The 16,342-nt window shown below is 34.8% G+C and overlaps 3 protein-coding genes across 5 annotated transcripts; 1 reads left to right on the forward strand and 2 right to left on the reverse strand.

Moving 5' to 3' along the window:
* Positions 1-1,553: 1,553 nt before the first annotated feature.
* Positions 1,554-3,577, reverse strand: LOC127256132 (dof zinc finger protein DOF4.6-like). Of its 2 annotated transcripts, none has more exons than XM_051281973.1 (2): positions 3,248-3,577; positions 1,554-2,719 (listed from the first exon to the last, which is right to left on the reverse strand). In XM_051281973.1, exons 1-2 carry the CDS (start codon positions 3,299-3,301, stop codon positions 1,910-1,912), a joined length of 864 nt encoding a protein of 287 aa, XP_051137930.1. In that variant the 5' UTR covers positions 3,302-3,577; the 3' UTR covers positions 1,554-1,909. The 2 variants fall into 2 exon arrangements, with proteins under 2 accessions (XP_051137930.1, XP_051137928.1); XM_051281971.1 differs by having other exon boundaries at positions 1,554-2,722; positions 3,248-3,575.
* Positions 3,578-4,957: 1,380 nt separating this feature from the next.
* Positions 4,958-9,749, reverse strand: LOC127256481 (uncharacterized). 2 transcript variants are annotated; one of them, XR_007839863.1, is made up of 9 exons: positions 9,387-9,749; positions 8,880-9,011; positions 8,641-8,764; positions 7,808-8,235; positions 7,623-7,699; positions 7,372-7,507; positions 7,084-7,287; positions 6,717-7,005; positions 4,958-5,261 (listed from the first exon to the last, which is right to left on the reverse strand). XR_007839863.1 is itself a non-coding variant. In XM_051282511.1 (8 exons), exons 1-8 carry the CDS (start codon positions 9,747-9,749, stop codon positions 6,940-6,942), a joined length of 1,530 nt encoding a protein of 509 aa, XP_051138468.1. In that variant the 3' UTR covers positions 6,500-6,939. The 2 variants fall into 2 exon arrangements, 1 of the variants encoding a protein (XP_051138468.1); XM_051282511.1 differs by lacking the exon at positions 4,958-5,261 and having other exon boundaries at positions 6,500-7,005.
* Positions 9,750-12,636: 2,887 nt separating this feature from the next.
* LOC127256047 (uncharacterized) lies at positions 12,637-15,463 on the forward strand. The gene is made up of 2 exons (XM_051281877.1): positions 12,637-14,589; positions 14,672-15,463. The coding sequence occupies exons 1-2, from the start codon at positions 12,637-12,639 to the stop codon at positions 15,416-15,418; spliced, it is 2,700 nt and encodes an 899-aa protein (XP_051137834.1). The 3' UTR covers positions 15,419-15,463.
* Positions 15,464-16,342: the final 879 nt, after the last annotated feature.

Below are 16,342 nucleotides of genomic sequence, written 5' to 3' on the forward strand. Positions count from 1 at the left end.
CTGAATTGATGATGGCCCATTACAACACAAATTTTCCGTTTAGCCATTTTCTTTTTTTTTTCTTTTTTCTTTTTTTTTTAATTTTAAAAAAATAGTAAAAATATCAAATTTAATACATATTTTTTTATATAAAATATCACATAATATATTAACCTTTTAACATAACTTTTAAAAATCTCTTGTCTAGACATAGAAATAATTTTTATTAAAACAAAAAATACTTGAAAGCAACATATATCATCCTCCGTGTGGTTTGATACTTGCCACAATCCATCCAATCTAAACTAATCCTCTCTATTGTGTTTTTTGAAAAAACCCAAAATATATATATATTTCTTTTTATAAAATACTTCGTCAAGGATTATTTTAATATAAAATTTAAATATAATATTTCAAATTTTAACCAATAAAACGCCCATTTATCCCACTGAGCGAATATGTTATGCGTAGATCTCCTCCATATATTCGATTCTGACCTCAATTCATTTCTGAATATTTTAGGTACTTGCCAAATTAATTAAAAAAAGCAAGCAAGCAAGCGAAGTCGGACTCAGTCATATATATATGGGAATGTTACTGCAATGCTGAATTTAAAATTTAGCATAATGCGTTAATAAACAATACACAATATTATTATTAATTATATACTCCCTTCGTCCCAAACACCATGCAATATTATATTTTTTATATGTTTCAAACACCCTGCAACATTTCCAAAATAAGAAATAATTAATTATATTTAATCTTTACCCCCACACTTTAACTCCCTCGTATCATCCAAATAAAAAAATAAAATATATATTTATCTCTTCATCACATCACCTCATTTCTAAATTATTATACTTAATATTACTCACCTAAAAACCCGTGCCAAAAATAAATGTGGCACTTTGTTTGGGACGGAGGGAATATTATTTATATTATTAATATAATATAAATATTTTTTCCATCTCATAACAAATATCAATTTTTTCATTTTAGTTCGTCTCATAACAAAATATCCATTTTTTTTAATAACTGAACTATCTACTTAACATTACAAATATCCTTACAACTTGCAATATATTACACAAATGTCATTACTTTTTATATCACACAATATTAATAAAATTATTTTAATTAATTCTACTTTATTTCTATTATATTTCAATATAATACTAATATTTTTAAAACATCGAAAAAAAAAAAAAAAAAAAAAAAAACAAATAAGAAGTAACATAATAATTGATTTTTGAAGATGACATAGTCCTGTATTGTTATAATTATAGATTAACAAAGAGTTTGTATACTCCACTTATTAATTATAGGAGTATATGTATGTTCCACTACACCGCAGCCTGCTTTACATTGGGAACATAAAATATAGTAATCAGTTATCAGTACATCCCATCTTATTTCATCTTTGTGTAATCAATCAATCGATCAATCAATCATCAATCCCACTAACATACATACTCTATAATAACAAAAATAAAAAATAAAAAAAAATCTTTGTGGGAGAATTAATCGAGAAGAATTAGTAGAGGGTAGCTAGAAAAGAACAACATTCTCCATAAACTAGGGAAGGCATCATATATTATTACAATGTGCACTGGGAATTGTAACTCAAAATGACACCACCACATCATATATATATATATATATATATATTTGACAAGACACAAGCAAACAGGCAGCAGAAACAATCAAGTCTAGAGTATTTTGTTCATTACACAAATCTAAGTACCAAAACAGCAAGAGGAATAAACAAACAAACACACATCTCTCTCATCTTCTTCATCTTTAAGCTATCCTGACATGCATATACTCATACAGCATTTCTAATTTCTTGATCCCACCACCGCCACATCCTCAAAACAAAAAGTTTTAATAACAAAAAAAGGCAAATTAATTAATTAAGACCCAAGAATTAAGTAGCAGACAACATTCCATTAAACCAGTACGGGTATGATCCTCTTTCCACCTCATCCTGCGCTTGCTGCTGCTGCTGATTATTATTAGTAGCAGTATTATACCCATTAATGATCTGTTGTTGATGATGATGATGATCAACTGGAAACCCTCTCAACTGATCATGAGCTGCAGGAATATTAAAACCAGACGAAACCTGGAGGAGGAGGTCATTACCATTACCATTACCATTAGCAGCAGCAGCAGGATGATCAGAAATGGAATCCCCGCTCTTGAAAAGCTCCATAATTGGCAGATGATGATGAAGGTTATAATTATGGCTGTGGGTGATGAAATTAGGGTTTTGATGAAAACCCCCAAATTGATCCGACTCAGACCAGTGAGGGATTAGCTGATCGAATCCCAAATTCAAATCATGCCCTGGAAGAAGAAAATCTGTAGTTGAAGACGAAGAATTAGACGACGAAGACGAGGATCCTAAAAGAAATAATTTCTTGGAGGACGATCTGCTGCTGGTTTGATGATGATGATGATTGGAAATCGAATTAGGTTTATTGTTGTTGGTCTTTGATCTGGAAGCTCCACCGACAGGGACGTTTCTGAGAGTGCCTCCTTGAGTCCAATACCTTCGACAAGCTTTGCAGAAGTATCGTGGCTGAGACAAGCTGTAGTTGTTGTAATAACAGAACTTTGTGTTGCTACAACTGCACCTCGGGCACTTCAAACCTCCCTTTTCCTTTTCCTTTTCGATTATTGCCTTCCTAATTTCTACACCTGATTTTTCGACCACAACAGCTCCTCCAATTCCCTGCTGCTCTCATGTAATAATTTATATATTTTTGAAGAAGAACAAATTAAATGATTTTGTAAAGAAAATCATATGTATATATATATATATGTATATGCACAGACAAGGTAAATTGCTTTTCTTAATTATTAGCTTTTAGTGGTAGTGGGAGTAAAAAGTAGATACATACATATGTATATATATGGGGATGAAATGAAGATCAAATTTAGGAAAGTTTAATTTGAATGCAAAAAAACATAAAGGAAGAAGAAGACAGACATAGTGGGGTTAGAACATCAAAGGAAGAAATTACACTACAAGCTAAGAATTAAACATATATATATATATGCGTATCTATAGTGAGAGAGAGAGTAGAGAATAGAGATAAAAATACGTGTATATCTATATATATTGTGTGTATGTGTGATCATAATTCAGCCATAGAAAAACCCAAACCAAATCAAACAAAACGAAACGAGACGAAACCCTAGAAAGAAAGTTAATGTAATGAAATGATGGAGGTAGAGAAAAGAAAAGAAAAGAAATTACCTGGAGGTGCAGGTGGTGTGGCCACTGAGAATGAGAATTAGTATCGTGATCCATAATCGATGGATCAAAAGCAAAAAGAGACACTCACAATCACCCAACGACGACAGAGAAAGAAAGAAAGCTTAGAGAGAGAGAAAGAAAGAAGGAAAGCTAAGAGATAAAAACACAACACACTTTTGATATTATATATATATGTGTGTATGTATGTATATGTGAAAAGGAAGAAAGCTAGGTTTAAAGTGTGGTTTTCTTTAATTTCTTGGCAGTTGCATGTGTATATGTGTTGCCTTTCTTACACAAATTCATCACATAGAGAGAGAGAGAGATAGAAATGGATAGTGGGGAGCAAATTGAAGAAAGGATGAGGAAGAGGGTTTTGTCCACTTGCCAAATGTTTTTATAATGTTTTCTCCATTCACATTTATAATATATATATATATATATATATTTTAATTAATTTTAACATGACTAAGTATCATTTTAAAATGTTTTTTTCAAATTTTTTTATTTTATTTAAAAGTATTATTTTTATATATTAATGCTAAATTATTCTTAATTTTTATTTAAATTATAAATATATTATTTTGTATATATAATATTATTTTATATATAAAATTAAAATATAAAAATATCTTATAAACCTCCACTTAACTTTTTGAAGTGGAATGAAGGGAATATTGTTTTATTTCTTTAAAATTTTTGTTTTAAAAGTTATTTCTCCATCCCACGTACCATACTATGTCTTTGTCGTCGTTTTTGTCCGTCTCATATTTCATGTCATTTTTTTTTCAAATGATTACACATTTTAATTTTATTTTTTAATTTTTTAATTTTTTTAATTTAAATTAAACTAATTTGTTATCTTAATCTTAATTTATAATTATTTATATTATAGGATAATTATTTTCACAGATACATTCTTAACTAATTACATCATTCCAAATACGGTACGTGGGTGGGACGGAGGAAATAAAATTTTGATAAAAACAAATAATAGTGAAAAGTTAATATTTGATATAATTTTTTCAAAAAATTGAAATATACTCACTCATTTTGTCCGGCTCAATATTCTTATACTTGTATAATTTTTCTGTATAAATGTTCTTATATTAGTACGACTGATGAAAGTATTTTTTGTAATTTTTTCTTAACTGATACGTAGATCAATATGCAAAAAATAAATAAAATACTTAAACCGACGATAGTAAAATTTAATATTTTTTAAAAATATATTACTCTTTCCATCCGCTAAAAATATTACTCATTCCGTCATAATACAATAGTCTTGTTTACCATTTTTGTCCGTCCCAAAACAATAATTTTATTTCTATAAATAACCATATCACCGTAAAACTACCTTTATTTTTTTTTATTACACAATTATCACTATTTTTTACACTAATACACTCACAACGGAAAAAAAAAATTATCCATACTTTTTACCAACTGACAATATAATATCAATATTTTTTAAATATCGTACCCAATCTAATTAAGACTATATTTATGAAATTGAGGGAGTATTAAATAATGAGCCGATGATCTGATGGTGTAAATATGACTTATAAACTGTGATATTAGTATAAGTTTAAACCTCGATGACTCATGGCTTTGGTTCCCATATCATAAATAAATATATTTTACAAAAACGGATAAAAAATTGGTAGACTGAATGAGTTTTATTTAACGACGGCAGCAATATGCATTGTATGATACACTCCGTACTCTTCGATTAATATTCTCTCAAATCCAAAAATTTCTTCACGCAAATACAAATATTAGTAGTATTATTTAAAACCTACACCATGCTCAAGTGTCCACGTGGCATTCAATAACAGGCACTGTAGAGGGGCCCCCGTCTGGGCTAACGAGAGCGCGAAACGTGAAATCCGCGTTGCTGATGCAATCTGGACCGTCAAATCGAAGACAGGATTGACGGCTACCGACGTCACCGTTAAGACGTATGCACGCAGGCGCGTCGCACGTGCCCGAACCTTCACGCGACTCTGCTTTACTATCATCAATCAAAGAATTTAGGGTGAGTTTGATTTAGGATTTTAGGTTTCAAGTTGAGTTTTATTTAAATACTCCTTTTTTTTCTTTTTTTTTAATGACGATTTATTTAAATACTGTTTTTTCTACGATTTATTTAAACACGATTTATATTTATTATATCAAATTTTTATTATTATTATTTGTTAAATTTATTAACAATTTACTTATAAAAAAAACAATTTTATCAATCATAGTTTAACATTTAACCAATAATAACCAAATTTTCAATATTTTTTCTATTGATTACATTATTTTTTTATTAATTATTTAATAAATTTTCTATAATACTACTATTTTATTTTTTACCTAAACTTTTTTTAACAAAAATATCAATATTTTATAATGTTCATGCTCAAACAAGGAGTAATTTAGGGTGTGTTTGTTTGAGAGATTGAATTTTAAACATTATTCATCTACGTTTATTTTTTATTTTTTATATTATACTAAAAATCAATTATACATTTACAACATCACATCAATACCTGTTGATATATAATCAGTAACAAACCATTGGATTCTTTCTTGTAGTAATAAGGATTAGTGAGAATAAATACATAAGGCTAACACTAATAATTCTTGTCACAGTAAGGAACAAATGTGAGTGAGATATGAATCTATTTGTCAACGCCAACATTATTTTATCACTAAACGACAACATTGAAATATTGGAATACAATATATAAATATAAATATATCCCCCACTCATACCTTCTAATACTCCACTAAATAAATTTAAAAAAAGTTTCAGTATAGTGAGATGTGATCCCTGTCCCTCAAAGACAACCATCACTTTCCTTCAAATAAATTACCAGTGGTTTCTTTCTGATGACATAATAATAAATCAAAATGTTAAAAGACTGACTACTAACACACTCAGTGCTGCAAATATTTCCATGTGGGTCCACTTTTTGCAAGAAAATCTCACTAACCAAATTCAAATTAAATGTGTTTTAGGTATTCATTTTTACTATTCAACTATTGCTATTCTTTATAAAAAATACATTTTTTTTTTAACCATTACTAAAAAGTAAAACACAAACAGAAATATTCATAGCATTCTCATCCTCACCATAACAACTTGATCAAAAAAAAAAAACCAAAGAAAGTGTTTAGTGCTTTAAGGGGCCAACTAAAACCTAATACAAGCACCAAATTTCCAAAGTCAAAACAATTCCAATAATTAAAAGCCACAAGGGATTACTAAATTAGACCTCCTAATCCAAATAATTATGCTAATCCGTACATCACGGCCATAAAACATGGTCCCATCATCCAAAACTTGCAACAATTATCAACATAATTAAGCCATGTTCACAATATCCCAGGCAAAAGAAGCTTAAAAAATGTTCCAAGATAAGAACCAATTCATAACTTCAATAGAGAAAAGTGAAAAGTTCAAGACATTATTGATTACCTTGTCTCTTAATACAATCTGGGATTTGATTCTCTTGCTCCATTCCAATCAGCGTAAGCAGGAAAGATCGAAAAAATCCCAGCTTTTCCACCGGTTGTAAATTGATATAATTTTGGTTGGATCAACTAGGGCGCGGCTGTATTAATCAAATGAACCGAATTTTGATAATAGGTGTAGCTTACACTCAGCAATATGCATCTTGAATATTTCTAACCACACAATTTTACAGTTGCTCGTTTAGTTTGCACACATCGATGAACTTCTGAACTGCATTGTGATATTGTGTTCCCTGCAACACTCGAAAACAGAAGATCAGAGGCAAATGGTTCAGAAAGTTTTTTGGGGAAAGTAACCCAAACGGGCATACCTCCCAGTATAGTTGATGGCAGTCCATGCACTGCCAGAATTCCAAATTCTTGTTGAACAGGCACTTGGGAATCACTTGAAACCCCTTAGAAGCTTCTACAGCTTCTTCAGTCGTGAGTGGTTTCTGGATGAACTTCCCGTTGCATTTAGTACACCTTGACATCAGCTGATCCTCTGAAATCTTCAACTGAAATGTTTCGATTATCTGCACCATCTCAATATCAGTCTCAGCCCAAACCTCAGTTGGAATCTAATAAATGTCACAAATGCAAATAAGTAAAATGTTTACCTCAAGAAGCTGGTCATTTTTAAGGAGATTTCTGATCCTATAAATTTGATTTGTAAGTAAATATTCATGTCTCAACAGCTTGGCATCGCGGGTTAACAGCACTCTGTTCTCCTTTTGTGCTTGATCTATGAGTTCCCTGGGAAGAAATGACAGAAAGCTTTACATTTCCAGAAGACCATCCAAGAAAGAAAGCGTATATGTCTTATAACAATAATGTGTCATCTGATTGGAGCTACTAAATAGATTTGCACCTGGCATCAGGTTTCTTTGACCATGGAATGGCAGCATCTATTCCGACACAACGTAAATGCTTTGCCAAGCCTTCAATCTGATCATTCAAGCTAGGTTCACAATTATGATTCAAAGATCACAAAGCTGTATAATAACCATGCCTATAATGGGAGTCGATATTTGACTAATATGAGATTTAGCATACCATCACATCGCACAAAAACTTGGGGAATCCATCACCTCCCAAGGATGGATCCCAGGGAGGCGGACCCAGCCAATTCTCTTCAATTTCAGGGTTCTTTGCTTTGGACAATAATCCACTGGTCATCCTTTTAGCCTTCTTTTTTGACACTTTAGGCTTTCTGTCCACTTCCTTCAACAAAATCTTGTCACCATACTTCTCAAGAATGTATAAGAAGCTGTCAATAATTTTCTTTGACTTCACCGAATCTACTTCCTTTGTAACTTGTATTCTACTATCTAACCCAGACATGTTTGTTTGGATCGTACTGGAAGCTTCACAAAATTCTGTCCCTGCCGCCATGTCACTCCCATTAGGTAACTCAAGTATCTTCTTCGACTGAGGATCAGAATCAGATGGCCGGTATCTATTCTGATTTTGTGGAAACCTTCCTGCATTGAGCATTCAAGACAAATTAACAAATATACCCCAAACTGAGATGCTAGGTTTATCAGCTCACTAATAAGCCACAAGAAAGCAGATGTGGCGTAATCACAATCCACTAGTCGGAGTACAACATCGCATTTTCTAACAATATATAATCAGTTTGCATGCACTTAATATACTCCATCATTCTTTGCACATATTATTCTGCTAATATACAGAGGAGTTGCTTGAGGAAGACAAACAGTTGCAGTTGGGTATTTCCTGAGAAAGTTATTGAGTGTGATTAAGAAGCTGCAAGTAGGAAACATTTACCGTACCTCACCAAAAAACTAAAAAAGTAATCCAAACATTCAAAGCTAATGACACAATATACAAAAATCATATGATCAAATCCATAGGAATTAAACAACCTTCTTGGAAAATCTTTGCATGGAAGACATCAAATATCTTGATCAAACAATATGCATCCGCAGCAGCATATGCCTTCTGCTCCTCTGTTAGAGGACGCTGTGACCAGTCACTACACTGAAGTTCCTGAACAAAGCACAAGCACGAAAACTTGTCAAATTCCAGCCAACATATACCTAAATCAGGAGACAAGTAAACTAACTTTAACCAAAGAGTTGTATGGAACTCAATAAATTAAAACCTTGGAGAGTGAAATGCCTAAAACTTCACTGCATATTGCTGCCAAGCTCTTTGTCTGTTTTGGCATCCTTCTTCCAAGTTGTTTGGGTTGTAGATGGTTGTATATGGCAGTAATATCCATAAACGGCTCTACCTTCAAAAGATCAACTGATTAAATTTCAAATTCAATGATCGCAGAAGTTCAACAGCTATGCTGTGGAGAAAGGTATATTCGATTTCTTCTGCATATCATCCTATCTAGTGCAACAGTTTTTTATAATTTCTGAAAACAATACTAAGACATGAAATAATAGCTGAACATAATCGTTTGGCAAGTTCTGACTAACACAAATTCCTGAATTAGTTCTATAAATTCCGCATTTTACGAATTTCTTCAAGCGAGAAAAAAAATGCGTTATCGCGTTTTCAATCTGTTCCATTGCAGCTCAACCTCCCAAGAGCTGTTCGTGTCAAACATCTAATCTCCAAAATTTCAGAACCAACAACAATTCTATTACGGAGAACTTACCCTATCGAAACCAGGATCACATCCCCGCTCACAAAACGTGGACGAAAGATACGCCAAATCCTGCTTAAATCTAAATCCCAATTTCAACACATCAGGCGATTCGAACACTTGCTTCAACAAGTCGTACACCGGGGGCAATGAAATCGCATGGATATCGATAAGGAAAACCGGCAAGTCGCCGGAGCCGGCGACGTGGCAGGCAATTTGGAGGAGGGTGACGGTGGGGAACGTCGATGCGCGGCCATTGGGCTTCCATTCCGCGTCGAGCCCGACAACCGATGAGTGAGTCAACTCGCGACTCAGGTGAGCGAACTCGGCGCTGTCTTCCGAGTCGACAAGGTGGATTCCAATCTTGTCTTCCATCGACTTTCTACAACGATTCCATTTCCTTTTTATATCTTCCACTATGGGCCTGGATAATGGGCCTTTGTATGGGCTTTCAAACAGCCCGATCCGGACCGACCCAAAATAAGCAAAGCCCAATGTCCACGAAAATTTATACCCCATGTGTAAAATAAGAGTGAACAAAATATCATAATATCCAATCCGAACTAAATTTTAAAATTTAATTCGAATTTTTTATTGGTTTGGATTAAACTTTTTATAATTTAAATTTTTCAATCGGTTCGAATTGATATAATAAAATTTTGAATCAATCTGAAATATATTTAATAAAAATATTAAAAAAAAAAATGAAATTATAAAAATTTTGGATATTATTCTTCTTCTGTCTATATTTTATATACGTACGTCTTGCTTTTTACATTTCATTATCTTTTTTAATATATATATATACAATTTTAAATTTAAATTATTTCAATTTTAATTAGATTAATTAATTAATTATTTTAATTTTAGTTTATAATTATGGTATTTAGTTTGAATTTTATAATTCAAATTTTAAGTTTTGGACATTTTAATTTGATTTTGATTTTTTTTTTCAAATTAATTCGAATTTTACATAATTCAAATTAAAAAAAAAAAATGACATGGGATAGATAGAAACGACAATGTAGGTATAGTAGGAGGGAGGGAATATATCCGTTAATAAGATTTAGCATTCTTTAGCAACAATGGTATCTTTTGTACCAAACAGTTCGTACAGCTATTTTATTTTATTTTATTTTCTCTCTGTGTTGATGTACATTTATGAGTTTATAGAGTGGTCCAACATTAGAATTTACTATGCACCCACATTTTGTCCCCATCTTTTTTTTTATTTTAAATTTTCATTTTTTCCTATTTGTGATTAATTTATTAAGTTATGTCAAATAGAATATTTTTTAACTTTTATAATTTTATATAATGTTTTTTCAGAAGAATCAAATATAAACAGAGATTTGCAGTCTCATTATTTTATATGATATGCATGTTTCAATATAACAAACATATTATTACAAAAAATTTGGACATAACATTGTCTGTGTTTTTACTATTTTAACATTTATAAAATATAATATTTATATATTTGTAGACAAAAAAATTGTGTTATATTTTTATAAACACAAAATTTGTACAAATTATATTTGTATTTAAATTTAATGCGGGTCCTATTCTCTATTCGGATCCTTTGATTCTCTCTCCGGGTCGATCCATTTTTCCAATTTGGATTTGGGTGGCTTCTTTGATCCGAAGGGATTTTGGTCTTCGGTTTGACTTCGCCGGCTTTTGAAGGACTTTGGTATCCATGTTGGCGATTTTGATCGTCGGCTTCGGATTGATGCCTCCTTTGGATGATCCGACGGAATTTGATCTTTGAGGGAGAGATTTAGTGCTCCATAACGCTTTTGGCGGCGTGTCCCTTTGACTTTTGGATCGAAGAGGGCCTGGTTTGCGCCTTTTATGAAGAACGCGACGAACATCTTCAAGCTTTGGGAGCGACTTTGGAGGCTCTTCCTTGGCTTTGATGGATTCCTCGATAGCTTTGAGAGATTTGATCCTTCCTCCGGCTCGGACATACGACGAAGAACGTTAACTTCATCGATTCGTCAACCAATATTGGATCATTTGTCCAAATCGGTGACTTTTCGACGAAGAACGCTTCGAAGGACACGAAGAACAATGAAGAACATTGCAGAGAGTCTAGAGAGACTTACCCTTGCGCGAGTCTTCAAATGAACTTCGGTGTCTAAATGAATTGGCCAAGGCTCCTATTTATAGGGGAGGGTGGCCTTGGCTTCCTTTTCGGATGGTGCCACGTGGATGGAAAGATTTTATAATCTTTCCTTTTCCCTCGGATGCCGTTTTCCATTTTTGACGGATTTGATTATGCACCTTCCTTTCTCGTCAAAATCTTTATATCATTGCCTTTTTTGGAAGATATTAATTTATATACTTCCTTTATTGACAAGATCTTTATATCATTGCCTTGTTTGGAAGATATTAATTTATATACTTCCTTTATTGACAAGATTAATTTATTTTGCTGCCAAATTTATTATGGCTCTATTTATGCACGTAATATTTGTACGATATCTTCCATTTTAAGCAGATTTTGCATTAATGGTTGATATTTATTGTACAAAAATTAACATATGTGCATAATTAAATACCATATATTTATTTTATTGGAATTTTATTTTCTTCCAAAATACATGATATTTAATTGATTTTAGACATATATTTTTAGTGTCTACAAAATGCCCCATCGAGACTTGTTTAAGCCGACGCAAAATGTTTAAGGCGTGAACGAGTCTCGAAACATAGAAAAAGAATTTTTTTTTTTTTTTTTAATGGCGTTTTTTTTTCTTTTGCCATTTTTTTTTTTTTTTTTTTTTTTTTGGCATTTTTTTTGTAAATGGCGTTTTTGCCATTTTTTTTATGCAATTTTTTTTTTTTTTTTTTTTTTGGATTTTTTTTTGTAAATGGCGTTTTTGCCATTTTTTTTATGCAAATTTTTTTTTTTTTTTTTTTTTTTGGATGGCGTTTTTGCCAAAAAATTATATATATATATACACATCATATATATATATATATATATTCTTTCCTTTATTCTTTGTTTTTATTTTTATCTTCCTTCCTTTTTTTTTTATTTCCTTATCTTCTTCCTCCCCTTATACATGTCTTTCCATATCTCAATTTTTTTTTAGACACTATATAAACCCCTCACCATGAGAGAACTTTATCATTCTCAACTTCTCACATTTTGATTTCTCTCATTCTAGGGTAGGCTTATTTCTCTTGTGTGTTTTTTTTTTTTTTTTTTTTTTTTTTTTTGATCTTTGCTTATATATATTTTTTTGTAGACGAGATGGCTTACTTCAAGGATGTCTCCTCCCCCTCTGGAAACGCCGAGTTGGTGATTTGCGAGTTTGAAGGTCAACCGCTGGACAAGGCGACTCGTCTATTGGTGCATCCACCACTCATAGGACGCGGAGCTGCTCGCCCTCGCTTGGAGGTCCCAAATTTCCCAAAGACGTGGTCTCGGAATGTCGCTGGCGGAAAGCATACCTTGCAATCCTCACTTCATCAACACGTGTCAAACGATGTTCTTCCACTTCCAACCTTGGGGCGGCGGATCATGGATGGGGCGTGCGTTTGGAATGGTCTTCCTTCTTTTGATGGCAACTTTTCGTACGTGGCCGGCTATTGGGAATGGGCGGAGGATGTGCTGGATCGATGCGAGATTCCACTAAAGAGAGGATGCATTTACGATGCGGTCTATGCTTCCTTGTTCTCCTACGACTATTCTCCGGAGATCGTCAAGGCCGTTTGCGAGGCGTGGTGTCCCAAAACCAACACCCTTTTGACTGCCGCCGGTGAAGTGTCGATCTCTCTCCGTGACTTGGCGTCCTTGGCGGGCCTCCCCATACTCGGCTCATTTTACGAAGAGGTGGTACCAAGCGCAAAGGAGCTATATGGCAGTAAAGAGGATAGGAAGCTGGTTCCCCGTTCGTGCCGATACCTGTTGCATGCCTATCACCTTCTTCGGAGTCGTGACAAAGGTCGACGAGGCGTCCGCACAACCGACTGGATTTCTTTTTGGTGCGAAAAGACCGTCAAATACGAGCGTCCTCAAATTCGTCGTGGCAAGGAGTCTACTCGTTCTTCTCGGCCTGATGCGACTTACAATCCTACCGGAGAGATTGGTGCCCACGAGCCATGGTCGAAGGCGCAGGAGTCATCTTTTGCCAAACTCAAAGTTGGACGGGAGCACCTTGAGGAGACTTTCCTCGCAGCGTTCCTTTCTTGTTGGCTTTGCATCTTTGTGCTTCCGCTCGACGATGTTGGTTTGATACGTCCTTCGACTTTCAAGATGGCAAGTGTCCTAGCGTCGGGATTTCCAGTAAGCTTGGCCATTCCAGTCTTAACCAGTATTTATAAGGGGCTAAACCAGATCGCAGATTCATCATGTCCTGGGAAAGTTCGGTCGACAATTCCTCTCCACTTTTTGACCGGATGGATCGCTGAGTATTTTCAGACCCACTACGGCGTATGGAAGGGAATCCGTGGTCCGGGGATGGTGAAGCACTCCGGGGCTGTTAGTGCTCGTGCGTATAGAGCAGATGTTGCATGCCGGAAGATTTTACGTGGTGACTACTTTCGTTGGGCTTGCACCATGATCACGAAAGATTTCGACGTACGGTTTGTTGATGACGGGAAGCGCGAAGACTACGAGCAAGAATACTTCATCTCCATTCGCTCTTGTTTTCTGACTTTGCGGGATGGATTTCGATGCTTCGTGGAGCCGTATAGTCCCCACCGTTTTTGCCGTCAATTTGGTTTTTTCCAAGAGATTCCCGGAGTTCTTTTGAAAGACGTCCGTTGCTGCGCTTTTGAGGAAGGCTATCAACATTGGCACCAAAGTACTTACTTGAAATCTTCAGCCGAAGTTATTCTTCCACGCATTCCTGCGATTCCGAGGGGATTTTCTTCCGACGTATACAAGAAGTGGTGGACTCAAGTTTGCGGGTCTTTCTTGGATAAGTATATCCCGCCGGTACAAAAGACCACCGATCAGACCAAGCCATCGGATAAAGCTCGAAAAATGCCGCTACTTATCTCGGGTGTTCCTGAGAGGAACAATGGAAATTCAAGTACTCACAATGTCGGTTCTTCAAAGCGGGCGGTACCCTCTGTCTCTGAACGAAGTAGTAGTGAGCATGATGTTCATTGGAAGCGAGCTCGTCGAGATCCTCATATCATCAACCCGTCAAGTCCTCGTTCGAGCCGACACCATTCTTCGAGCAATTTCGCGAGAGAGGTAACTTCTATCTCTCTTTTTTCTCTTTTTTTTTTTTTTTTTTTTTTGACATGATCCGTTTTTTTTTTATCCCCTTTTTCAGTTGGAGCAAAGAATCCCGAGTATGGATGAAAAGATGGCGAGCCGAGATTCTATTGTTGAGGTGATTGGAGAAAGCAGAGGTGTTTGCAATAAGCAAGTAAAGGATGCTCCAACCAAGCCAATAGTTGTTCATTCCGTTGTGCCCGCGGTTTCAGAATTCTGTGGCGCGAATTTTGTGAAAGAGATCCAACGCGAATATATAGGAAAAGTATGGTCGGATCTTCGGGGTAAGCTTTTGAGGACACCAGCTCGTTTGCTTTCCTCGATTAAGGACGAGGTTGATGTAGTGCTCCAATCAATGAAAAGCTTTCAGTATTCTGACATTTCTCATATTGAGGACCGAGTCAAGGCCCTTTTTGATGACGCTGCATCTTTTGATGAGGCATGTTCTGACTCGATCGACGCCGTATCCTTAGCGGCTCGTAACCAACAGATTTCCGAGATCAAAGATCGACTGTCGCACCTTGAGACGAGGCATGTTGAGGAGTGCGAAGCTATTAAGGAGTTAGAGGGGTGTGTGGAGAATATTGACGTGAAGCTTCGCTCTTTACAAGAGCAAAAAAGAGAGAATATTTCCCTTATTAAGCGACGTCAAGGAGTTAATGAGAATATCACCATTCAAATTGTTGAAGTCAAGGATGAACTCGCCGCTGTAGAGAATGTCCCCGCGCAAGACGAAGAATACTTAAAAAGCTTAGAAGAGTTGTTGGATATTAGCAAAGAAGAGTTGTATAATCTTAATGTTTAAGATCAATTTGTACTCTTCATTTTGATTGCCAATCAATAAATTTAAATTCTCTCTTCTTTTTTTTTTTATATATATATATATATTTTTTTTTTTGAGCATTTTTTTTTTTTTCACCCAAATCCTTTATCACTTATTTATTTATTTCTTTATTTATTTGACTGAACTTGAAGGTATATCTCAAGCTGCCTACGTACCCGGTAAAGGGATCAAGTCATAACGTAGTTCAAAGCAACTTGAATTTGCTTTTATTGTTATTTTGCAGTTTATCCTCATGCTAAGGAGTCTTGATTTGATTTGAAGGTCTCACGCATAATATCTTTTGAGGAACCTCCCGTTGATTGGCCCTATCCGGAGTCCGTCTTGAGATGTCAACTTGTATGCACCATTCGTGTAAACCTGAGTGACAACGTAGGGTCCATCCCACTTGGATAAAAATTTATTTCCCGAACGAAAGTTGATCACAATGGGCCTTCTCACAGCAAGAACCAAGTCCCCAATTTGAAAGGATCGTGATTTGACTTTTTTATTGTAAGCTCGAGACAATCGTGCTTGATAACACTCCAGTCTTTGTTGAGCTTGTAGTCTTTTCTCGTCGAGAGCCTCTAGCTCTTCGAGTCTTAATCTGACATTTTCTTCAGTCGTCAATTCTTCCTGGAGAGCAATCCTTAGTGAAGGAATTTGTCTTTCCAATGGGAGGACAGCTTCGACCCCATATACAAGTGAGTATGGTGTCGCTTGTGTTGGAGTGCGGAATGTAGTACGATAGGCCCACAAAGCTTCACCGATGCGGTCATGCCAATCTCTTTTTGATTTGGAGACAACCTTTTTCAGCAAGTTACAAAGTGTTTTATTGAATGCCTCTGCGAGTCCATTTGCCGGTGCATAATACATTGAGGACTTCTTTTGTTGAAAGCCAAACTTTTC

Source organism: Andrographis paniculata, unplaced genomic scaffold (genome assembly GCF_009805555.1).
Source record: "Andrographis paniculata isolate CXL003 unplaced genomic scaffold, ASM980555v1 Contig55END, whole genome shotgun sequence".
NCBI classification, from domain to species: domain Eukaryota; kingdom Viridiplantae; phylum Streptophyta; class Magnoliopsida; order Lamiales; family Acanthaceae; genus Andrographis; species Andrographis paniculata.